Source organism: Neovison vison, chromosome 1 (assembly GCF_020171115.1).
Source record: "Neovison vison isolate M4711 chromosome 1, ASM_NN_V1, whole genome shotgun sequence".
Classification (NCBI taxonomy): domain Eukaryota; kingdom Metazoa; phylum Chordata; class Mammalia; order Carnivora; family Mustelidae; genus Neogale; species Neogale vison.
This window is the reverse complement of record NC_058091.1, coordinates 7,515,115-7,539,649: the sequence shown is the minus strand read 5'-3', so window position 1 is coordinate 7,539,649 and position 24,535 is coordinate 7,515,115. Positions and strand designations below refer to the sequence as shown.

At 46.0% G+C, this 24,535-nt stretch overlaps 1 protein-coding gene across 1 annotated transcript in view; it reads left to right on the top strand.

Annotated features, from left to right (window-relative positions):
* Nucleotides 1–799: 799 nt before the first annotated feature.
* Nucleotides 800–24,535, top strand: part of SLC22A3 (solute carrier family 22 member 3) — a 91,646-nt gene continuing 67,910 nt past the window's right edge. Inside the window, exon 1 of the mRNA XM_044242763.1 lies at nucleotides 800–1,210. Within this exon, the coding sequence (XP_044098698.1) occupies nucleotides 800–1,210 (411 nt within the window). The remainder of the gene's footprint in view (nucleotides 1,211–24,535) is intronic.

The window sequence follows — 24,535 nt, the reverse complement described above, 5'->3', positions numbered from 1 at the left end:
GCCCCGGCTGAGGAAACCTGTTTCTCTCTGGAGGTCCCTTACCACTTTGAATCTGAACGAGAGGCTTCAACTCTAGATTGCCCAGCTGCGTCTTTGAAAAAGTTGGGCGACCTCTTAGATGTGACCAGAATCCCCCCCCCCCTCCTGGATCCGGCTCGGCAGTGGGTCGCCAAGCGGCCTTTGAGCACTGAGGGCTGGAGGGCTGGAGGGGGTGTCCCCGCGGCACAGGCGCGGGACCCGGAGCGCACGTCCTCCGTCCCCCGCCCTCCCGTGCGCCCTCGAGACCTCCGAGAGGCCGCGACCGAGGAGCCCAGAAAGTCGTGGGTGACCCTGGAACTTTCCGATGGGGCGCGCGACCCGGGGCGGAGCGCAGAGCAGGCTGCTGGCAGGGACCGAATGGAGCTCCGCGCCAGGCCGGAGGCTGTGCCCGTCACTCGCAGTCCCGGGCCGGGTGGCCGGCGCGCGGTGGCGCTGAGCCAGGCCGCGCCGCCCGGGCACCGCCGCGCGCCCACCCCGACCCCGCCGCCGCGTCCCCAGGGAGCGCCGCCCCGGCCGCCGCGGGCGCCCGAGGTCGGGAGGCGGGGGCGGCGGGCGCGAAGGCCCCGGGGGCCGAAGGGCCGGCGACGGCTGGCGCGGCGCCCGGGGCTGTGAGGCGGGAGCGCCGTGCGGAGGGGGGTGGGGGGGGGAGCGGCAGGGGTGAGGCGGCGGCCGGCGGGGCCCGCGCTCACTCGGAGGCCGGGCGGCCGGCGGCAGGACGCGCTCGCGGAGTCGGGCCCGGCGGCGGCCGGCCGCGCGCACCATGCCGTCCTTCGACGAGGCGCTGCAGAGGGCCGGCGAGTTCGGGCGCTTCCAGCGGCGCGTGTTCCTGCTGCTGTGCCTGACGGGCGTCACCTTCGCCTTCCTCTTCGTCGGCGTGGTCTTCCTGGGCAGCCAGCCCGAGCGCTACTGGTGCCGCGGCCCGAGCGCCGCCGCGCTGGCCGAGCGCTGCGGCTGGAGCCCGGAGGAGGAGTGGAACCGCACGGCGCCCCCCGAGCGCCGCGGCGACGGCAGCTGCCGGCGGTACCTGCTGGAGGCGGCCAACGCCAGCGCCGCGCCCGACGCGCTCAGCTGCGCCGACCCGCTCGCCGCCTTCCCCAACCGCTCGGCGCCGCTCGTGCCGTGCCGGGGCGGCTGGCGCTACGCCCAGACCCACTCCACCATCGTCAGCGAGGTAAGCGGGTGGGCACGGGGGGCCCGCGCGACGGGACGGCGCCCTGCTGCCCCCGGACGCGGCGAGGGCGGGAAGCCGGCCTCCGCGGCCGGCCCGGGGAGGCTGGCACCTGTTGGTGGCCTCTGGGGACCGACCGGGGGCATCCCGCTCTCGAAGCGCCGCGCGCGACAGGCCCGGACAACGCTGTCGCTGATTGCCCTCTGCGAGCGAGCGGACCGAGAGATGCTTGGGTTTCGGGTGTGAACCACGGGTGGGGACAGGTGCTAAGTTCGCGGATGCTCCGCGCGCACCTCCTCCGGCATCCGAGCGTCCCGTACGACGGACGTTGTCGTCGGGGTGGTTAGTGCAAAAGTGGGAAATTACGGTCCCACTCGCGGTGGAGACCCGCGGCCCCTGGGGCGAGAAACTTGGTTGGGCCGGGCAGGATTGCTCTGTGGTCTTCAGGGGGTAAAGGAAGGGCAGAACGTCAACTGGTTGCCCAAAAGATGATCGGAAATGCACGGGGACAGAGGTCAAGACTCTCCGTGGGCACGAATTTAGCAAAACTGCTCTGGGGCAAAGAGCAACATCTCAGAGAAATTGGGAAAGCTGTGGGTTTCAATGAAGGGTTTTAATTTTAATTTATTTTTTTTCGTGTTAGTAAATTACAGGAAGGCAGCAGAAAGGGCTACAAGCCTTACAAGGCAGATCCCCCTTCCCAGGGGGCCGCCTGGCTGTGTTTGGGCCGACAGCGCATTGGTTAGCGGCCGCTCAGCCTTGGCCGAAGCACTGTTGCCACGCTGGGCTGGGATGGCAATTTCTTCCTCATCTTTGTGCCTTAGCTGTGGGGACTGCCTCCACGGAGGCTGGGTCACAGGAACCAGCCGTTTCTTTGAACTTCATGGGCAATCAGAGATCAATTTAATTTCCGAAAAGAATGATTGAATGTGTTCTGGCAAATTAGAAAAGAAACATTTTTATCTTCAGTTATTGTCATAAACGTTTTTTAAGCACTTCCTTGAATGGGGGGGAAACTCTAGATATGAAGTTAGCGATGCCTCTTCCATCACTGTTCATGGTGGCCTCATCTCTCTGGTGTTGGGATTCTAGATCTTTGAGGTCATGCATGTTCTATAGTGCCATGTGTGTATGGTCCTGTGCTAAGTGGTGTGGAGATAAAACCTGTGGCCACCCAGCCAGGCAATGTGTCTGTCTATTCGGGGTACTTTAATTTCTACTTGATCTTTGGGTAGTGATGGCAACTGCTTCATAAACTACGTGGGGTTGCTGTTAGGGATTTTACAGATGAAATGGAAAGGGTGTGGACTACAGTGGCACTGGGCATTATCCGTAGTACTTCCTCCGAGCTGTTCGATGGCTGCTGGTATCCCATTTAGCATGGCTGCTTAGTCCTTACTTCCCAGGAAAATTAGAGGATAAGCCTTGGAGAGAGGACACCGGATTTTTGAAGACATTTAAGCCTCAGAGAATAAAATGAGCCCTCAAAGCGAAATGCACATGCGCTCAAGTGGGGTTTCTGTGGGCCAGTGTGATCCCTGGACATCAGAGAAGGAAGACATAGAAATCTGTGAGTTAGTGCCTGGACAGATACTTGCAAAATATTCTGGGGTTCTGGAGTTGTGTCAGATGACCTGGCGTTATTTCAAGGAGGGACAGGTGATCTTATGAAGGTCAGTGGCTCCCAAAAGGCAATGTGGAAAGCGGAAGGTCAGGAGACCTGATGTGGTACTGTCTGCAGCTAGCTGTGTGGCTTGGTTGAGTCACTTAACCTCTCTGGGCTTAGCTTTCTCATCTGTAAAATCAGAGGCTGGACTAAGCCCTTTATAGTCTTACAGATGCCACCGGTGTTATGGCTGGATGGATGCTCAGGGTGCCCAGAACAACAATACAAATTTTCAAGGAAAAGTAGAATGTCACTCAGCATGCACTGCTGAAGGCCACCAACAGGTCTTTGAAGTATATTGGAGAGATTTTTTTTTTTTTTTAAATCCCAAACTGGTCACTTTTTCTGGTTCGTTCGTTTGTTTGTTTTTTAAAGATTTTATTTATTTATTTGACAGAGAGAGATCACAAGTAGGCAGAGAGGCAGGCAGAGAGAGAGAGGAGGAAGCAGGCTCCCCGCTGAGCAGAGAGCCCGATGCGGGACTCGATCCCAGGACCCCGAGATCATGACCTGAGCCGAAGGCAGCGGCACAACCCACTGAGCCACCCAGGTGCCCCTGGTTTGTTTGTTTTTAATGCTTTGATTCTTAGGCGAACCCCCTCCCCCGCCATCCATTCAGGAAATACAACCATTCAGAGCAACTCATTCTCAGAGTTCTGCCTGGCTCTCACTTCACTGACTTTGGTTTTGAAGATGGTCCATTTAGTTTTTGTTTTTTCATATTCTGTCGGGATTAAAGGAACTTTACTTCTATCTTTGGTTCACACTGTACCCAATGTGTTTCTACAGACTTAAAGATTAAGGTATTAATCATGGAAAGGAGGTGAATTGAGAGAGTTTCGAAGATGGAAGGGCAGACCAGATTCCAGAATGTCCCCATATGGCTATTCCACTTCATCCTTGCACCAGTGGGGGGGGAGATATCATTGTCTTAGCTTTGTAGAAGAGGTACCTGAGTCAGGAGATGTGGAAGGACCTGCCAGAGTCCCAGACCTTCTAAGTGGCCCAGATGGGTTGAGATCCAAGGGTCATGAGGGTGAATCATTCTCCGTTCCTCTAGGTAGTGCTCAAAGTCTTGGGGACGAGTCCACACAAAATAAGCACTCGCATTTTAGAAGCTGCAGGAAATTACTTGGAACCTTCATATTTACTTCATTCTTCTGGCCAATCTGCCATTGTATTCCATGTCATAGCAGGAGGGGCACAGTCAGCCATAATCATCCAGACCAGCCAGGAATGTCTCGCTCCTCTTGACATGAACATTACTGAGTGGGCACCTGAAACTCACCCACTGTTTTTCCTTCTTACAAAGCGAAATGGCTCCAAGGAATGAAGTCAAAGTCAATGCCTAGTGCAGGGCTGTTTCAGTCCAGCCCCTCACTTACTTCTCTTGCTCAAGATGAGGCAGTAGATTTTTCACTGATAGGTAACTTCCGCAGGGCGGACTTTCTAATGTTTGCGTCTCAGCCTTGCGCGCTTGTCAGACGCTGGCCAGCGTAGAGCGTGACAGAACGCAGGAAAGTCTGAGCCTCCTCCACTCGCACACTTCAGTTCCTTGCCTAGGAGTGAGTCTTTGAAATGGATGTTAGGACTTTTAAATGTCTGCTTGTATGCCATAAATGGAAATTTTTTAAAAAGGAGAAAAAGAAGGAAGGAAAGAAAAAGAGCTTCTCCTTAGTGCCTCAGTGAACCTGGGTTCAGAGCACCTTTTAAAAATAGTCCGAATCAGTCTCATTTTTCCTTTCCAGGTCATTTTCCCCCAGTAAAAGGAATGCCCTTATGAGGGAAGTAGCTGCCACACTGGAGAGAGTGGGGCAGCTTGGCTTTGTAGGGTTTCACGTGTCTCTGCTTTGCTCTAACTTGTCTATCCCACGACACAGGCCAACGCTGTCGGTTAACCCACAGACATCAGAGGCGCCAGCATCCTCTCTTCCCTGAATGTCAAGTGTGGAAAGTCTCTCCAGACCCACGTTTTAGTCTGGGCTCAGTCTCTGCTGTGCTCTGGGCACTTGAGAAAGATCTTGCTTCGGCACCGCTTTTATTGCTAGTTATTATTGGGGCCTCCCTCGTTTCTTGCTGAATCAACCTCACCAGGAGGACATCTGCTTCATCATTACTTCTAAGACCCACATAGGTCACTGTTCCTTTTTATCTCATTAATTTCTCCTCTTTATTATTTGCTCTTGTTTCCCGGATTGACTTTTGGTATGCTTCTTTCAATGGAAGTTTGATGCATATCTCAGTTATTTTCAGTCTTTCTTCTTTTGTAGCATAAATATTTAAAGCTATAGATCCCCTTCTGTGTACTTTTTTGACCATACCCGACAAGTTTTGAAATGCAGGTTTCTTTTTATTTTTTATTTTTTTTTTATTTTTTATTTTTTTTTATTTTTTTAAACATGTATTTATTTATTTAAGTCATCTCCACACCCAACACAGGGCTCAAACTCACAACCATAAGATCAAGAGTTCCATGACTTTTTTTTTTTTTTTTACAGTTGGATTTTTTTTTTCCTCCCAATTTATTTATTTTCAGAAAAACAGTATTCATTATTTTTTCACCACACCCAGTGCTCCATGCAAGCTGTGCCCTCTATAATACCCACCACCTGGTACCCCAACCTCCCACCCCCCCGCCACTTCAAACCCCTCAGACTGAAATGCAGGTTTCAATTATTATTCTATTCTCGGTATTTGTAATTTCCATTATTTTTTCATCTTTGGCCCGTGACGTTTTTTAATCTTTTTTAGTTGTTACCTTGCAGTTTAGCTTTGGTGTGTCAGAGAACGTGGTCTGTGTGATGCTGCTTCTTTGGACTTCATTGAAGTTTGCTTTTTGGCCTTTAAGAGGTCAATTTTCATAAATGTTCTGTACATGCTCTAGAAGAATGTGCAGTCCTTAGCTATTGGGGGCAGGGTTTATAGACGTCCCATATTTGAAGCTTGTTTCTTGTGCTGTTAAAATATTCTAGATTTTAATTAACTTTCCGTTAGCTTTGTCTGTTGAGATTAACAAGTACTGGAATTAGCCATTATGTTGGTGCATCTGTCAGTTCCTCCCTGTATCTCCAGCAGGCTTAAAAAGTTACATACATGGGACAATTTTATTGGGTGTGTGTATCTACAAATTTAGATTTTGCTTGTAACCTACATAGTGAATTGAACCTTTTGTCAGAGTTTGGAGACCCGGTCTAAAATCTGAATTATATTGTCTTGCTGTCTATTTTGTCTCATACTAATGTAGCCATTCCAGCTTTCTTTTAGTTAATATTTACCTATTGTATCTTTTGTTTCCCGTTACTTTCAAACTTCCCATGTTCTAAGAGTTTAGATGTATCTCTTATAAAATGCATATAACTCGATTTTGTTTTCAACTGGTACACAGTCTCTTTACATTTATTTTATTCATTGATATATTTGAGCTTGTTATATTATTTTTTCATATTTTTCATATTATGTAATATATAGAATTTTATATATTATTTTTGTATGTTTTTCATATTTTTCTTATATTATTCTATTATACTTATTATTTCCATGCTTTTTTTCCTCCCTTTAAAAAATGATTTTTCAATTTGTTTTTCTTATTCTATTTTGTTCCTTCCTTTACTTATTTGGAATTTAGATCCTTTATTTCAGCTCTTTTAGTGGTTATCCTTGACATTTTACTAGGCTGACTTAACAGCACCTAAATTTAATACTGCAATCTTCTCAACAATTCAGGAAGTTTCAGCACTTTCACTCAGTCTCTCACCTCGTGTATCACAGGTGTTTGTAGACAATATCCTAGGTCTTTCTTTTTAGTCTTATTTTATGGGCTCTGTGTAGGTCACACATGCTTGGGTTTACACTGTTCATCATTTCATACAGTATCTCCATTTCCTCCTTCCTTTTGATATGAATCTTTAAAATTTGTCTTTAGTGCATATCTCTAGCTGGTCCATGTTCTCAGTTTTTGTTTATATGGAAATGTCTTTGTTTCCTCATTCTTAAAAAAAAAATTATTTTTAGGTAATCTCTACCCCAACATGGGGCTCGAACACTCAACCCAGAGATCAAGAGTCACATGTTCCACTGACCAAACCGGCCATTATTCACCATTATTCTTGAAAGACCGGTTTTGCTAGGAAAATAATTCCATGTTGCCAACTGTTTTCCCTCAGCCCTGTCTTACAGCTTTCATTTTGCTTTGGAAAAATCTGCTATCGGTCTCACTGTCCTTTTTGCTGAGGTTGTATTTAAGTGGGTATTTCTTTTATTTGCCCAGATTGGTGCATATTGCCCTAAAGGGCATCTGGCACATAATAGACATCCAAAAAATAGTCACTGAATGAACCAATTGTGTATTACCTTTAACTGAATTTTGGGAAATTCTCAGCCAGTGTCTCTTCTGTGTTCCCTTTTCCTGTTCTCTTCTTTCCTTAATTAGACATAAGTTGGACCTTCTTTTGGACCTTCTTTTGCTATCCTTCATGACTCTTAATGTCTCCCTCATATTTTCCACTTCCTTATCTATATGTATCATTGAGATGTTTTTTCAGACCTACCTTCTAGAATACTGCCTTCATATTCAGCAGTATCAGCTCTGCTATTTAATTCATCCACTCAACTTTGTAGTTCAACAATTATCTTTCTCATTTGTTGAAGTTATATTTGTTATCTATCAAATATGCCTGGCCATTTATTGTTAGTCTCTTATTTCTTGCCCATTTTTCAATTTCTTTAAGTGTTTTATACATGATTACTCTAAAGTTTGTATCTGGTACTTATACTACTTCAAACCCTTGGGGTTCTAAATCTTTCATTTGCTGTTTGTCATATGTTTTGCGATTGGTGTTTGTTGATTGTAAGCTCTCAGGTGGTTGATCTCTTTGGGAAACCTGAGAGGATTTTCCTTTGGGGGAAAGGAGCTGGGGAGCAGTACTGATCTGGAATCATTTTCTCCCTTCCAGACTTCCTGGGTGAATTTACAACAGCTGAATCTGTCACTGTTGTTTGTTTATTTTTATCAGAGGTGTGTGGTTTTCCCCCACTTCCTGAAACACCAGTAATTCAACACAAATTATATTTTATGCTGAACCTTATTTTTCATCACCAGTGAGGTGAGGTGATAGGTGTAGTGAATGGATACCTTCTGAGTGAATATAAATCAAGGCAGAATGGGCACTGACCTTGACCTCAACCTCAGAGGACAAGGAGGAATGGGAGAGGAGTATACGAGGAACAGGATGTTTCATTCTCTCCCTCTCTTGTCTTCATTATCATTTTCCCTGTAGCCATTTATTAAATGCCCTCTGGAGCACTGGTTGGTGTGTATTCCTAGCACCCACCCACAGAGAGTTGGAATCAAAAGATTGAGGTGGGGTCAGGGCATCTTCATTTTTCACAGGCATGCAAAGCCCATGCAGGTGGTCCATGGGAACTCGTGGAGATGCACTGGGTGTTTCTTTATGAGGAGTGTGATGAGAATGTCGTGAGTGGAACTGCTTTATGTGTGGCTGAAACAAGTGCCGGTTCCCCTGAACTCACTCTGTAGACTTTGGGACAGAAGCATCATCTCTTTACCTGAAGGCAGGAGCCCCAGATTTTATCTGGTGAAATGCTGCCATTCACCTACAGAAAGCTTGAAGCTATCAGTGATGGGCTGGCCAGATGTGGCTGACCATAAAGTCCTGTAATTGATGAGAATAGGGTGCCCACAGCTGAACCACACTCCCGGCAAGTTTTGGCAAACTGTAGAGTGGAGCTTTTCACAGAGGCAGGGCACAACTAAGTGGGATATCTAACAGATAAGACATTGATATATGTCTATATGTTTTGATGTATCTTTGAGATTCGGTAGATCTGGCCCTAAATGTCAGCTCCTCTGTATTTCAACTTCAAGGGCAAGTCACAGAACCTGCCTCAGCCTTGGTGTCCTCAGCTCTAGAACGGAAGTAATAACACCTACCACAGTGCTTGGTCTGACATCTGCATCAGAGTGCCTGTCATTGTGCCTGGCCAGAAGTCATGTGCAGAAGTACTGGTTTCTATTAACATGTACAGACTCTTGAGCTGGATAGGGGTAACGGGGAGAAAGTGAGGAAGTGGTGTGTCAGATCTGACCCTGGGGCTATAGTTTGCTGAACTCAAATCTAGAAAAATTAACTTTCCTTAAATATTTAAACAAAACAAAACACATCTCTTGGACACGAATTTGCCCTTAGTGCAGAGAATACCCTGCATTTTTCCTTCCTGACCCAGAGCCAGGTCGTATTTCCCAGCTTCTCTTGCCGCTGGTGGGTCATGAGGCAGAGTCCTGGTCAGTGAAGATGGGAGAAGTAATATGGGGCACTGTCAGGCCTGCAGCCAGACAGCCTTCGTTCTGGTAATCCCACTCTCTACCTTGCTTCCTTCACCTGCCAGCAGAGAATGCTGAAGCCCTCAAATGTGGTGGAGTCCTTAGATAGAAGGAGCTCCATTCCTGAAAGCCTGTGCGGAGGGGAGTCCCTGTCCTCCTCCCCTCCAGCTCCCCTGCATGGGAATGGGAAATTAATGAGAAGTAAACTTTCTTGTATTAAACCACTGAGATTTGGGGCTGTTTGTCGCAACTCTTAGAGTGAACCAGACTAATATAACATTTGGGTATATTTCCTGTAGGTTGCATGTACCTGATTAAATGGTATGCTCCCCTTCAAGACAATGCTTCCCTTGGTCTGGTCACGAGGCCACCTTGTCCTGGTCCATGGGCGTCTATGGCCCAACAGGCCGCTGGCCTCTTCAATGCCCAGTGCTCCAGCCCCTCTGGGACATGTCCAGCTGCTCTCCCCAGGCTTTGGAACATGCTGTTTCTTTTTCTCAAAATACCTTTCTTCTTTCTCCATATGGCCATTCCATTTTGTTTTTAAGCTTCTTAAAAATATATTTTTAGAGAGAGAGAGCAAGCAGGGGGAGGAATGGAGGGGGTGAGCGGGGGAGGGGAAAGAATCTTGAACAGACTCTGCATTGAGTGCAGAGCCTGATGCAGGACTCGATCTCACAGCCCTGAGATCATGACCTGAGTCAAAACCAAGAGTCAGACACTTAACTGACTGAGCTGCCCAGGCGCCTCATGGTCATTCTATTACGCAGTTAGGAGTTACCTGTTCTAGAAGTACCTTCATAATTTCCACCCGCCCCCTGCAACCCTCCCCAGACACCTGCTGATTGTGTTCATCATGACCTCCCTTGTCAGACTGCAGGTGTCTTGAGGGTGGAGACCATGTTCAGTAAGTATTTGTGATGAAATTACATGGTGTGTAACAATTTTTTGTGGGTCAGTTAGTGAGTCAGTGTGAAAAGGGTTAGGTGACAAATTTGACCCCTTTTATAATGTTGGTTAAGCCAACCCTGAAATTGTTTAATCTTCATAGATTAAAATAAGCTCTTCTCCCCAACAGGGCTGCTCCTTGTTCTTTCTCTTTCACAGTACTTTTATGTTTTAATTTAGAGAAAATGGACATTTTAACAACTTTGGTATATTGAATGTGATATATTTGATATCATTTGAATTGAAATATTGCTGCATTTTCTTAGGCATAATTCAGTTTCTCTCAGCAGTGTTTTGTTTTTTTCAGTGAGGATCTTACACAAATTTCACTAGTTTTATCCCCAAGTGTTTGCTGTTTCATGAATAGCATTGTACATACGGGCTTCCCCTCACACCCGTGATTTCTGGCAGATCCTCAGGGGCTACGGCCCTGTAGAAACTGCCCTCTTCCCCCGAACCCCCACCCAGAGCAGAGGGGCAGCGGACTATACCCCTGCCCCTGTCTCTTGTCCCCAGAATCCTAATTTGGGGGGTGTGACCTGGAACACAGAAGGAACCAGGGACCAGAACCGCTGGCTCTTTGGGGCCCTAATTGTTATGTGCTGACGTTCACTGTGCAGAAAAGGCTATGTGTTCAGCTGTCCCGGCTCTTTTTGGCACATCTGTGTCTTCAACCTAGCCACACTCCAGAAGCCTCTGGGCACAGGCACAGGGCCCGGGTCAGCAAGGGGCATACAGGGGCCTGGCTCTCAACACTTCAGAGACCAGGTGCTAAGCCCTCCAAAGCTGGCGGGGGAGGGGGGGGAAGGCGGGCAGACACTGCTTACCTCTCAGAACAAAGTAAAACCTTTCTAACACTCTTCCTCCTTTTTTCCTTTGTTGACCCATAGCCAAGGAAGGATGTTTATTTCTCCTCTAGAAGGAAAAGGCAAAGTTCCTTATGGAGCTTTCTGGAACGACAGATGTGGTCCGTGCCATGGTGTCTGGCTGAGAGATCAGTAACATGGGTTTTCAAGGACTGGTTTGTGTTTGGAATAAAACAAAGCAATTTGGGGGCTGGCACTTGTGTGGTAATCAAGAAGAGCATTGTGGGATGCAGTTTAAGGGCCAGTAAGGCAAATGAGAGACGTGATTTTCACAAATTCTTGCATGAAATTCTGCAGGTAGTGGGGATCCTGTGAAGCACATCATTCGAAGTGTAAGATTGATTCAGTAATATAACTTCAAAAACTGTGTTTAGGGGAAATTAAAAATGAATGTCAGGGAATAAGCACAATGATTATTGTTAGATATTTTTAAAAGCTTGGACCGAGGCCTCTGATTACTCATTGGAGCTGATCCAAGACTCAGAGCCCCATCTCGGTTTACTGTGAGCTACTAGGGACAGTGGGCAACATCAGCAGGACCTCTGCTTCCTCTTCAGAGGAAAGTAGTCAACTGTCAACAGATTTCCAAGGTTCCTCTGTCCTGGTTACTCTACAACCAAATTCACTTTTGGGTTCCTGATGTATTTAATTCCCGGGCTCACAGTTGTCACATTCACACAAGAGTGGGAACATGTCTTGGAATGAAGCTCACTTAAAGCCTAGAGATGTTAGTTTCTGGAAATCAGGATGGATTCCACCCCCCTCCCCGGGCACCTTTCTTCCTGGTGGGCACGGTGTTGTGTGAGTGATGTCTGCAAAGAGCAGAGGGGCTGCGGGGGATGTGTGTCCCTTCCCTCGGAACCAGGTGCCCATCCTGCCTTCTTTCGCTTTGACTTTAGTCCCTGGGGCCTCAGGGGGAATCTGAGGGGGGGCATACCATGGGCCACCCACACACTGAAAATGCCCACGGGAGGTCGGTTGAACTTTAGAAACGTAGGTGATTAGGTTACTGTCAGATCCTGTCTCAGGAGGCAAGTGACTCCTTGTAGGATTGCTGTAAGGCAGGAGCAGGGGAGATAACCAAGTGACAGGTGCGTCTCTGGCTTTCCATTTTAACAGCGATCCCTGGGGCCAGAAGTGGGGACAGTAATATGGAAAAATGAACCGGAGTTTCACCAGCCTGTCCAGACTCACAGCCTTTGGCCTCAATTATCTGATCATTAACACTCAGCCATTAAAACTTAACACTGAAAGCTCAATATGTTAAAACATTTAAGTATTTTAAAGAAATTCTGCCAAGGTTTAGGGGGGAATATAACATTTCTTTTCTGGGTTTTGTTTACTTATGTTGTTCTTATTTGTAATAAAAGCTAAAAATAAGAGTGGGAGTCCGTGTTTTCTAGAAAACAGTTATGAGACAAGCTTCGGAGGTTTCAGAGAACATGAGTGTTTGATGCACACGCCCTCCTGGGTGCAGAACATGAGTGTTTGATGCACACGCCCTCCCGGGTACAGAACATGAGTGATGCACACGCGCTCCCGGGTACAGAACATGAGGGTTTGATGCACACACCCTCCCGGGTACAGGTGACAGGAAACCAGCACTCTCGCTGTCTTCACCCAAAGGATCAGGGAGTTTTCTCTTGTTGGGGTGCTGTCAGTCATTTTCGCAGTTCTGTTTTGAGATAGAATTGTTTTTTTTTTCCCAATTTATTTATTTTCAGAGAAACAGTATTCATTATTTTTTCACCACACCCAGTGCTCCATGCAAGCTGTGCCCTCTATAATACCCACCACCTGGTACCCCAACCTCCCACCCCCCCCGCCACTTCAAACCCCTCAGACTGTTTTTCAGAGTCCATAGTCTCTCATGGTTCACCTCCCCTTCCAATTTACCCAAATTCCCTACTCCTCTCTAACGCCCCTTGTCCTCCATGCTATTGGTTATGCTCCACAAATGAGTGAAACCATATGATAATTGACTCTCTCTGCTTGACTGATTTCACTCAGCATAATCTCTTCCAGTCCCGTCCATGTTGCTACAAAAGTTGGATATTCGTCCTTTCTGATGGAGGCGTAATACTCCATAGTGTATATGGACCACATCTTCCTTATCCATTCATCCGTTGAAGGGCATCTTGGTTCTTTCCATAGTTTGGCGACTGTGGCCATTGCTGCTATAAACATTGGGGTACAGATGGCCCTTCTTTTCACGACATCTGTATCTTTGGGGTAAATACCCAGGAGTGCAATTGCAGGGTCGTAGGGAAGCTCTATTTTTAATTTCTTGAGGAATCTCCACACTGTTCTCCAAAGAGGCTGCACCAACTTGCATTCCCACCAACAGTGTAAGAGGGTTCCCGTTTCTCACATCCTCTCCAACACATGTTGTTTCCTGTTTTGTTAATTTTGGCCATTCTAACTGGTGTAAGGTGATATCTCAATGTGGTTTTAATTTGAATCTCCCTGAGGGCTAATGATGATGAGCATTTTTTCATGTGTCTGATAGCCATTTGTATTTCTTGATTGGAGAAGTGTCTGTTCATATCTTCTGCCCATTTTTTGATGTGTTTGTCTGTTTCGTGTGGGTTGAGTTTGAGGAGTTCATTATAGATCCTGGATATCAACCTTTTGTCTGTACTGTCATTTGCGAATATCTTCTCCCATTCCGTGGGTTGCCTCTTTGTTTTTTTGACTGTTTCCTTTGCTGTGCAGAAGCTTTTGATTTTGATGAAGTCCCAGAAGTTTATTTTCGCTTTTGTTTCCTTTGCCTTTGGAGACGTATCTTGAAAGAAGTTGCTGTGGCTGATATCAAAGAGATTACTGCCTATGTTCTCCTCTAAGATTCTGATAGATTCCTGTCTCACGTTGAGGTCTTTTATCCATTTTGAGTTGATCTTTGTGTACGGTGTAAGAGAATGGTCGAGTTTCATTCTTCTACATATAGCTGTCCAGTTTTCCCAGCACCATTTATTGAAGAGACTGTCTTTTTTCCACTGTATATTTTTTCCTGTTTTGTCGAAGATTAATTGACTATAGAGTTGAGGGTCCATATCAGAGCTCTCTACTCTGTTCCACTGGTCTATGTGTGTTTTTATGCCAGTACCATGCTGTCTTGGTGATCACAGCTTTGTAATAAAGCTTAAAATCAGGTAAGGTGATGCCGCCAGCTTTATTTTTGTTTTTCAACATTTCCTTAGCGATTCGGGGTCTCTTCTGATTCCATACAAATTTTAGGATTATTTGCTCCAGCTCTTTGAAGAATGCCGGTGGAATTTTGATCGGAATGGCATTAAAAGTATAGATTGCTCTAGGCAGTATAGACATTTTTAACAATGTTTATTCTTCCGATCCAAGAGCATGGAATGGTCTTCCATCTTTTTGTGTCTTCTTCAATTTCTTTCATGAGTGATCTATAGTTCCTCAAGTATAGATCCTTTACCTCTTTAGTTAGGTTTATTCCCAGGTATCGTATGGTTCTTGGTGCTATAGTAAATGGAATCGATTCTCTAATTTCCCTTTCTGTATTTTCATTGTTAGTGTATAAGAAAGCCACTGATTTCTGCACATTGACTTTGTATCCTGCCACGCTGCTGAATTGCCGTATGAGTTCTAGTAGTTTGGGGGTGGAGTCTTTTGGGTTTTCCATATAAAGAATCATGTCATCTGCGAAGAGAGAGAGTTTGACTTCTTCATTACCAATTTGGATACCTTTTATTTCTCTCTGTTGTCTGATTGCTGTTGCTAGGACTTCTAATACTATGTTGAACAAGAGTGGTGAAAGTGGGCATCCTTGTCTTGTTCCTGATCTCAATGGGAAGGCAGAATTGTTAATTTTTCTTGACTTCATAATGCAGAAATAAGAGTTTCACCTCTAAGATTTAAATGAGCATCTTATTGTATGGGATGCTGTGTTATTTTCTATGGAATCAAAGTGTATTTTATGACTGCTTGCATAACACAGAGGCAGGTTTTTGAAAAACGGTGGTTTTCTATGAAATGCCATCAATCCAGTTATGCCCGGCTTGAGAGGCCCAAGTAAGGTCTCTGTAGAAGTTAGAGGAAGCTAAGGCTTTGGCAGGTGAGGATGGGAAAGAGATTACTAGCCCTGATTCTTAGGCAGTAGGACCCACGAGGCTGTTGGGTCTTAACAAAATCTGAAGCCTCTGAAAGTTTTTGCTGGGGGTGTTGTCGCGATTCTGGAATCACAGGCCACCTCCTCATGAGCTAAGGAGGCCGAGGGTAGTGCAGCCCTCCCGAGAGAAGACAGAACGTCCATGATGTGCTTGGGTACCTGGACAGTGCGTCCCTAAAGCCACCCAGACCCCCTCCCAGGAGCGGGATGGAGGCTCCCCCAGGAGCACAGCTCCTGTCTTACGTGTCCTCCTCATCCTCTCCACTTGACAGTGTCTCATGTCTCAGACGCCTTTCTCAGTTGTTGCTTAGATCCCACGTACGCACAGGGCGGCTCTGATTTCATGGGGCTCCTGCCAACTGGACGCGTTGCGCTGCCCACGGCACAAGACGAAAGACAGCGTGTGTGTCTCCACTCCCCGGGAGGGACGCCATAAGCCAAAGCCTCGGAGACACAAACAGAAGGGATGGGTGCCAGGACCTCCTCTTCTGAAGATGGACTGTAGTACATTTAGGGGAATTGAAAGAGTGTGGGAGCAAACAGTGTGTGCGTTTACTAGGGATGATTTTCTAGAATCAATGTTTTATAGACATCTGTTGAGAAATTAGTTCCCTTTCATTGTTCTCAAATGAGTGTTTTCAAAACAAACGCTCATATGGAAGTCATGGGGATAATTGAAAATACTAACTCTCCAGGGTAGAGGAGAAAATTTTGTTGAAACTAAAATTAATGTGGCCTCAACTTTTAAAAAGTCAAAGAAAGAAAGAAATTTTGGAGTTCCTGTAGAATAAAGGAACTTGTTCCAAGATCCTACCCCACAGAAGTTCTTTGTGTCCTGGTAACTTTGTAATGAGGTGATAGATTGATCTGGGGCCTCCTTTTCTTGGTCACGCAGCATCCTAATAGGATTTCTGTGACCCCTATCTAGTGTGTATGTGTATAAGGCACGTGCAGAAGAATTTTGATTTTAAACGAAACCAAGTGAAATGTGTTATCAGACCACATGGGATTGCCTTCTTATTTACTGCTGTATAGATGCTTAGATAATGACCATTTATGGTTGCAAAATTCTATGAAGAAATGATCACATTTTAGATCTGAATGTGAGGCCTATCTCTAAGGCAAATGAGTGGTGAGAACACTGCCTTGCTGGTTGTGTGAAGATGGGCAGATTGCTGTTAGAGATGTTGCCAAGCTCGGATTCTTATAAAAAGGAATCCTAGCTGCTGTGTGCCATTGATGGGAGGCTTATACACTTCCTGGGGGCACAGCGCTTGTCCCCTTGTCAGCCCCTCCCTCCCAAGCGCTGAGTGACCAGTTGTTGATGAAGATACTTAGGAAATTGACGCAGAGACGCAGCTTGGGTCTGGGAATTAGAGGGGATGACAAACGTGTAGGTCCAAGGAAGCTTTTGTTGGGCAGGCCACCGAGATTCCAGCACTGAGAGACATGGCAGGGATCCACTGTCTGGAGCTGCTACAGCTGGGACTTAGTAATAAAGACCACGGAAAGATCCAGGGTACAAGGTCAGAGCTACCAGCTTTGGCAAAACTTCCCAGGGCTCCTTGTTCCAGTCTTGACCTGGAATTGACCATCTCCACCCCCGTCTAGGTGGCTCAGGGGGCTACTCAAGGTAGTGTGCTGAGGGAAGGCCCTGAGCCCACGTCATCCCCGCCTTCTTACTCTTTGTCGCTGAACATGGCCCCCAAGTGCTGAGTGTGCCTGGTCTGGGCTGGGGTGGCGGGACCCAGAGTGCCTCAGTCTCCACGGGCTGCTGTAGACAGAGCAGAGAACCGCTGAGCTGGGGCCTTGAACTTCCCTAAAACAGGGCACGGGCAGAAAACCTGGCAGTATCCAAGGCTGGTTTAATGTGCATTTTATGTAAAAGACCTTTCCCGATGAGGTTATAACTGTTTTATTTGTTGCTGTTTGTGGGTAGGAGGCGTTGTTGGAGGCAAGTGATGGCTTGAGCTGTGTTGTTGGAACTGGTGTGTTCTGTGTCCCCACAGGGCAGGTTGCTGCCCAGGGACTGTCTCTGGTGAGCGTAGGCAGACAGAGGCACCTACCTCCGGCCCCAGGCTAGAAAGTGCTTCTCTGGTTCTCTGGCTGGGTGGGATGGCAGCCTGGCACCTGGGATGTCCACAGCGGCCAGTTCCCTAGGTCCCATATAGCTCTGGGGGGAGAGGAAGGTCACTGTGCTTGGTCACTCAGAGCCATGCACACAACTCTGCCGACTGCCACCTCCCCTGGCCCCATTTTGAGTGAAGGGTTTTGAGAAGAACTAAAGCATCATCATAACACGAAGCCTTCTCCGTCACATGCTGCCTTTGTAAGCACCAGAAATCCTTCACTAAATATGCACAGTAAAGGTTCCCTAAGAGGGTTGTGTTGGAATGCACCAGTGCAGGTCATGCTTATTTTCCCGGCAGGTCAATAAGACAAATTTGCCTCGGAGCGCCTGGGTGGCTAAGTCGGTTGGGCATCTGCCTTCCGCTCAGGTCATGATCCCAGGGTCCTGGGACCAAGCCAGTGTCGGGCTGCTTGCTCAGTGGAGAGCCAGCTTCTCCTTCACCTCTGCTGCTCCCCCTGCTGTGTTCTCTCTCTCTCTCTCCATCAAATAAATAAAATCTAAAAAAAAAAAAAAGAAAGAAAGAAAGAAAGAAAAATTTGCCTTATATTTTTGGGCAGTTTTCAGTCGCTGTCTCGTGTCACAGTTTGCTTGTCCTGTCGTGAGAAAGTGGCCTCAGAGAGAAAAGACCAAAGGAGTATTCCCCGACCTCCTGCCGACTATGAAAAGAGCACACGACCATGGTGGGGGGCAGTAATCATAAATACTGGGATTCGGGTTGGGGTTGAGGTGAATTTGGACTAAATTGCTTTATATATTAAGCAATCCAGTGTCTTGACATTGAATAGACACTAAAATCTAATCCATAAAAGTAGCGTAATTCCCAATAGGGATACAAAACCATACTGTAATCTACTACATATAACCTTATAGTTATTAATGCACCTTCCTGCTTGGAATTTTTTTTCTTATTTAATTACCAAAAACATTAAAACATAGTAAATAGCCGACTCACTTAATCCTCATGCACCTTCCTTTGTAGGGAAGGAAAATAGGATACAGGAAGATTAAGTAACTTGTCCCATATATGGAGCTCTAGAAGGGAGAATTGGAAAAGATATTTTTGATGTCTGAACCGACAAGAGATTCACTGATGTCTCTAGAATATAAAAAGGACTTCTATAAATCAACAAGAAAGAGGTAACAAGTCTTATAGAAGAACTGACAAAGAGTATGGACAGTTTTCATGAAAGTAGATCGTGAAGGCCCTTAAGCATAAGAAGCAATGCAGATCCATTCATGATCAGAGAAACAAAAATGCAAACAAGACAGTGCTTTACATGCATTAGGCCTGTTAGAAACTACAGAGCCCAGTGATGCCAAGTGTTACAGGGTAACTGCTAGAGGACGTGTGCAGCTACTTTCCACAATAGTCCTGAACTACTGATGCCAATCAGGTGCCCACATATGTGTTCTGTGATCCTGTAATTCCACTCCTGTGCATAAGTCCCAAAGGAAATTCTCAAACCCACCCATCTGTCCATTCATCCATCCATCCATCCGTCCATCCATCAGGAGTCAGACATGTTCTCTGCAGCATTCCTTGGGTGACAGAGAGTTGGAGGTGATCTGGGAGAGAGGGAATGTCAAATCCAGTGGATACACCCCATGCAGTAGGCAGAAATGATGGGTTAGATGTTCACATAGCATCACAGATGGCCTGTAATGCATAGGGCAGAATGAAAAGTAAGAAATAGAGTGAGGTATAGGATACAATATCATTTACATAAAATTGAAAGTGTATGCATATAAAACAGGATCAATTCTACAAGAAGACAAACAAAAGATACACCTAAACACATCAGGATGATTGCTTCGTGGGGATGGAATGAAAATAGGAGTAGCAATAAAATGGAATCAATCTATAAAATATGATAGGGGTCTTCTATAACCAGTGACTAAAATACCTTATAATCAACTCAACCTTCTTCCCTTAAGACTATTTTTGTGTGTGTATTATGTTAGTCATCATAAAATACATCATTAGTTTTTGATGCAGTGTTCCATGATTCATTGTTTCTGCACAATAGTCAGTGCTCCATGCAATACGTGCCCTCCTTGATACCCACCACCAGGCTCACCCATCCTCCTGCCCCCTCCCCTCCAAAACCCCCAGTTTGTTTCCAAGTCCACAGTCTAACATGGTTCATCTCCCCCTCTGATTTCCTCCCCTTCGTTTTTCCTTTCCTTCTCCAAATGTCCTCTGTGCTATTCCTTATGTTCCACAAGTAAGTGAAACCATATGGTAATTTACTTTCTCTGCTTGACTTATTTCACTCAGCATAATCTCCTCCAGTCCCATCCATGTTGATACAAAAGTGGGGTATTCATCCTTTCTGATAAACCACATCTTCTTTATCCATTCATCTGTTGAAAGGCATATTGGCCCTTTTCACAGTTTGGCTATCTTGGACATTGCTGCTATGCACATTGGGGTGCACATGGCCCTTCTTTTCACTATATCTGTATCTTTGTGGTAAATACCCAGTAGTGCAATTGCCGGGTTGTAGGGTAGCTCTATTTTTAATTTTTGAGGAATATCCACATTGTTTTCCAAAGTGGCTGCACCAACTTGCATTCCCACCAACAGTGTAAGAGGGTTCCCCTTGCAAAAGACACAAGGGGGTAAAAAGAAAGAAATGGTTTTTTTTGCAAAAGACATTGAGGGGGTCTTGTAAGACAGATTCCTTAGAAACCACCTGGCCCTTGGCCTGTTGGATGGGTTGGCCTGTAACTTAGAAATCTAGATAGGATCTCGCTAGGGTTGTTGCAGACTGTGTTTGTCCAATCTTTGGCTTTGCCATACCCACCTCTTTCAGCAGAGTAATTCTACTTCTACCAATTTTATTTTGGTGGTAAGATTATTTTGTTTTCTGAGGGAGCCAGAGTTCTTCTGTTCAGAATAACACGGGATAAATCTTCCCCAGGATCCATTCCTGACCTAAAATTCTACATTTTAATTAAAACAACCAATTTAACTAAAAGTGTCTTAAAACTTGGAGTCTGAAGTGTCAGGCCCACATGTGTTTGTATAGAAGACATTTTCTTGGGATGGTGTTGGGCACTCACTATTCCTAAAGTTTGTTCAGTTTCTCTCTGTTAAATTCCAGGACGCCATGGAACATTACCATTGAAAGTAAACCTCTGCATAGATTTGCACCTTGGAGACTAAATATGTCTCAAGTGTCCTGAAATGGCAGGTCTCTTTGTCCGCTGTGACAGCTGGCCTGACATGTCGCCCAGAGCTGTCTGGGACAGGGACAGCGCTGCTGAAGGACAGAGGGGACTCACTGGTCCCCTGGGGATGCTGTGTCCCCAGATGCAGACCACTGGGGCAGACAGAAGGCCTTTCCTGAACACATCACATGGAAGGTGTCTCTCAGTGTCCGTCTCAAAAGCCTAATATAAAATGTAACAGTTCAATCAAGTCTAATAGTGGCAGTCCCAACATTGCTTTTAGTTAATCCACAGTTTTTATTATGCTTTTATGTGTTCTCAGATATAGAATTCAAGGCATTGCTTTTGTCTCCCATGATCATATAATCTTCCTATTTAGGAAGACCAAGGAAGAAGATACTGTTCAAAATCTTCAGGAGAACTGGGTTCTCAAAGTCCTGTGACTGGGCAAATCCGTAGGCCTTCCAGAAACAAGATGTTCTGGCCTGTCATTACTTTCCTTTTTAATTTCCCTTCTTTCATTGTCATTGGTTCTTCAGTGAGGGACTGTACCTCTGGTACCTCTGAGTTGCCCAGAAAACAGTCTGAGACGAAGGTTTGCATATGCGCTATTTAATGCGTTAAGACAGCCAGGGAACAGAAGTGGGGGAAAGAGAGTCAAGTGGGAAGGGAGTATGCCGCCTCACCATTACATCTTATAAGCCATGTGCCACCTGTCCCCAAGAACCAGGCCAAGAAGGGGGGAACAGAGAGCACTGAAAGAGAAAAGGGGAAGACTTCATCCAGTGGGTCCTGTCTCCCAGTGGTTGGTTTCCCTCTGCAGGCATTAACTTGCTCAGGCTTTAAGGTTACCAGGCAGAGGGTGTGTGGTAGCTTGGAGGTTGAAGGTTGAAGGTATAGGGCAAGAACAGGAGGCCAGGATCTGGGAGAGGGAGCCTGCATCAGGCAGTCAGAGCTCACAGGGCCAGTTAGGAGGCAAGTGAGCCTAGAAGATTGGAGGGGTGCAGAGAGAGTCCAATCCCGAGACCTGTAGATCATTAGGTCCTGCACAGATGCTGTCCTGAAACTTAGTGGGGCCCTACTCACTGGATATTTGCCTCTCTCTTCCCAGACCTGGGTGTGGTAGATCCCGGCCACCATCTTTTGCCCAACTTCCTGTTAGACTCCCTTGTTCCCCCACCACCACCCCCGGCCTCCTTGCAGAGAGCTTCCTTGGATCCCCCAGTTTTCTTGTGGAAACTCTGGAGTTTTCCCCTTATAACACTGTGATCTGCATTCCAGCCCCTACTTTGTTCTACCGTTTGCACCTGGGGCTCTCCTAGGGTGACCAGCTCTCCTAGTTTGCCTGGCATTGAGGGGGTTTCCTGTGACGTAGGACTTTCAGTGCTGGATCTGGCAGAGTTCCCAGCAAGCTGGGACAGTGGGGCACCTCGGGTGCTCTACAGGCAGAAAAAGTGATTCACAAGGGGTATAAAAAAATAAAAACCTGTGAACAACTTGGTTGTGTAATAGGAGGGGATATGGTTAAATAAACACAGTGTACCCATTTGATACACTATGACAGAGATGATAAAACTGTGTTTACAAAGTAATAATGTGGAAATGCTTAAGCTACAGTATCAAGTTAGGATATCAATATATACAGTATCAAGTTGGGATATCAGTATGAATCTATTGCATGATTTCAATCATATATTTAAAACCTCTGCCTAGAGAAAGACAACTACCATATGATCTCCCTGATATGAGGAAGTGGTGATGCAACATGGGGGCTTAAGTGGGTAGGAGAAGAATGAATGAAACAAGATGGGATTGGGAGGAAGACAAACCATAAGTGACTCTTAATCTCACAAAACAAACTGAGGGTTGCTGGGGGAGGGGGGTTTGGAGAAGGGGGGTGGGGATATGGACATTGGGGAGGGTATGTGCTTTGGTGAGTGCTGTGAAGTGTGTAAACCTGGCGATTCACAGACCTGTACCCCTGGGGATAAAAATATATGTTTATAAAAAATAAAAAATTAAAAAAAATAAAAAAATAAAACCTCTGCCTAGAAAATCAGTTATGCAAAGGCCTTAAAAGGAGAGACATTTATTGCTCCTTACATTTCTTAATTGAGATATTCTCTTAATTGAGATATTCTCAAGTCAGTGCTAAAGTAGAGAGAAAGCCAAGTTAACATTGTGGTCATGCCACATTTAAAATTGATGAGCAAATGAACGTAGATCATTCAAATTAACTGCAGTTTTTTATTGTTGTTGTTGTTCAACTTGATAGGATTTCTGAGAAGTCAAATTGCAAAAACTTAGAGCATGTGAATAAGACTAGGTTTTCAGCGAAGGAAAAAACCACTATATTCCTTCTCAATAAGGCACACTTACTAGGGGTTGTGAAATCCTATAGCTAGTGAAAGAACACTATTCATAATTTCTTATCCAAAACAATTATTTTGTTGCTTACATGAAAACCTCCAGAAAAGAGGGGGGCAGTGTAGAGAAAATATTCTGGGGAGAACAACCCTCTGGCTTTGCCAGTCCAGAAACTGTCATACGGTGACAAGAGGACTTTTCTTCACCCAACACAAGATCAGAAAACAAAGCTAAACCTGTACTTGCCTCGCTTGCTCTGAATTATCAAAAAGGGGATTGCTTCACTTAGCAGGAATTAAGGTTGAGTCAGACCTAGCTTTAATATCTAATCTGTTTGCATGTGTCAGAGACCTTATTATATTTTGCATCGTCCAGTTTATACCATTTTATATCAGTAACTTTTTTTTAACTATGTGACAAGCCTCCTTTACTTGATTCATAAACCATTTATTTATGTGTTTGAGATTGTGTACTATTTGGGGTGATTTTGGTTACCGAATTTTATTTCCATCATGAGATCGTAGTAGCTAGATATGTTCTGGGGGCTTTGAATATATTATGTTAGCGTCAAAAAAGTCTTAATGATGGAAGTAGTTATTTTCCTGTTGCCAAAGGGTGGAGTTGCAGCTGTGAAGATAGGCCAGTGTGAGCTGGATTCCTTCTGAGGTCAGCCTCACCCAAGCCAATGACATGTCCCTACCCACCTGTCTCCAGAACAGTGGCTCGAAAAGTCTAGAACCACCTGGAAGGCATGTGAGGACTGAGACTGCTATGCTCCACCGCAGAGTTTCTGAGTCAGTTGGGCTAAGGTGGGCCTGAGAATCTGCATTCTCAGAGACCAAGTCTCCATGTCTTACTGATGCTGTGAGCCCCAGGACCACACTTTGAGAACCACTTGGTCTAGAAGGAGGCTGGCTTTAGCTCATGATTTTTCATTAGGTGATGACTGGCTATCATTACACTTGAATGGAAAACATGACTCTTTTTTTTTAGATTTTATTTATTCATTTGACAGGCAGAGATCCAAGAAGGTAGAGCAGCAGGCAGAGAGGAGGAAGCAGACACCCGCCAAGCAGAGAGCCCAATTCGGGGCTCGATCCCAGGACCCCGGGATCATGACCTGAGCCAAAGGCAGACGCTTTAACACACTGAGCCACCCAGGTGCCCCAAAACATGACTCTTTTTTTTAAATTTTTATTTATTTACTTGATAGACAGAGAGAGATCACAAGTAGGCAGAGAGTCAGGCAGAGAGAGAGGGGGAAGCAGGCTCCCTGCTGAGCAGAGAGCCCGATGCGGGGCTCGATCCCAGGACCCTGAGATCATGACCTGAGTTGAAGGCAGGGGCCCAAACCACTGAGCCACCCAGGCGCCCCCAAAACATGACTCTTTAAGTAAGCTTCATATCAGGTTTGGTTCTTCTTAAAAATGCAGCTTACTGCTGCTCCTCAATGTGGGTTCTTTCTTGGTGGTGTTCCCTTCTAGCCCAGCGTGCATGTCACCAGATGAGTCCCATGCACACAGCATATTGGTCACAGCATGGTTCTATTCACAGAGCCACCAAGGCTCCCTTCTGTCCATGAAACAAAGCTCAGGTACTGGAGTCTGGCGTTGATCTCACATGCCTGTGAGCGGATGGTCGAATGTGATGGAGACTTCCTCTGCTCTGACAATGACCGTGTCCAGGCCAGCTGCACTGCAC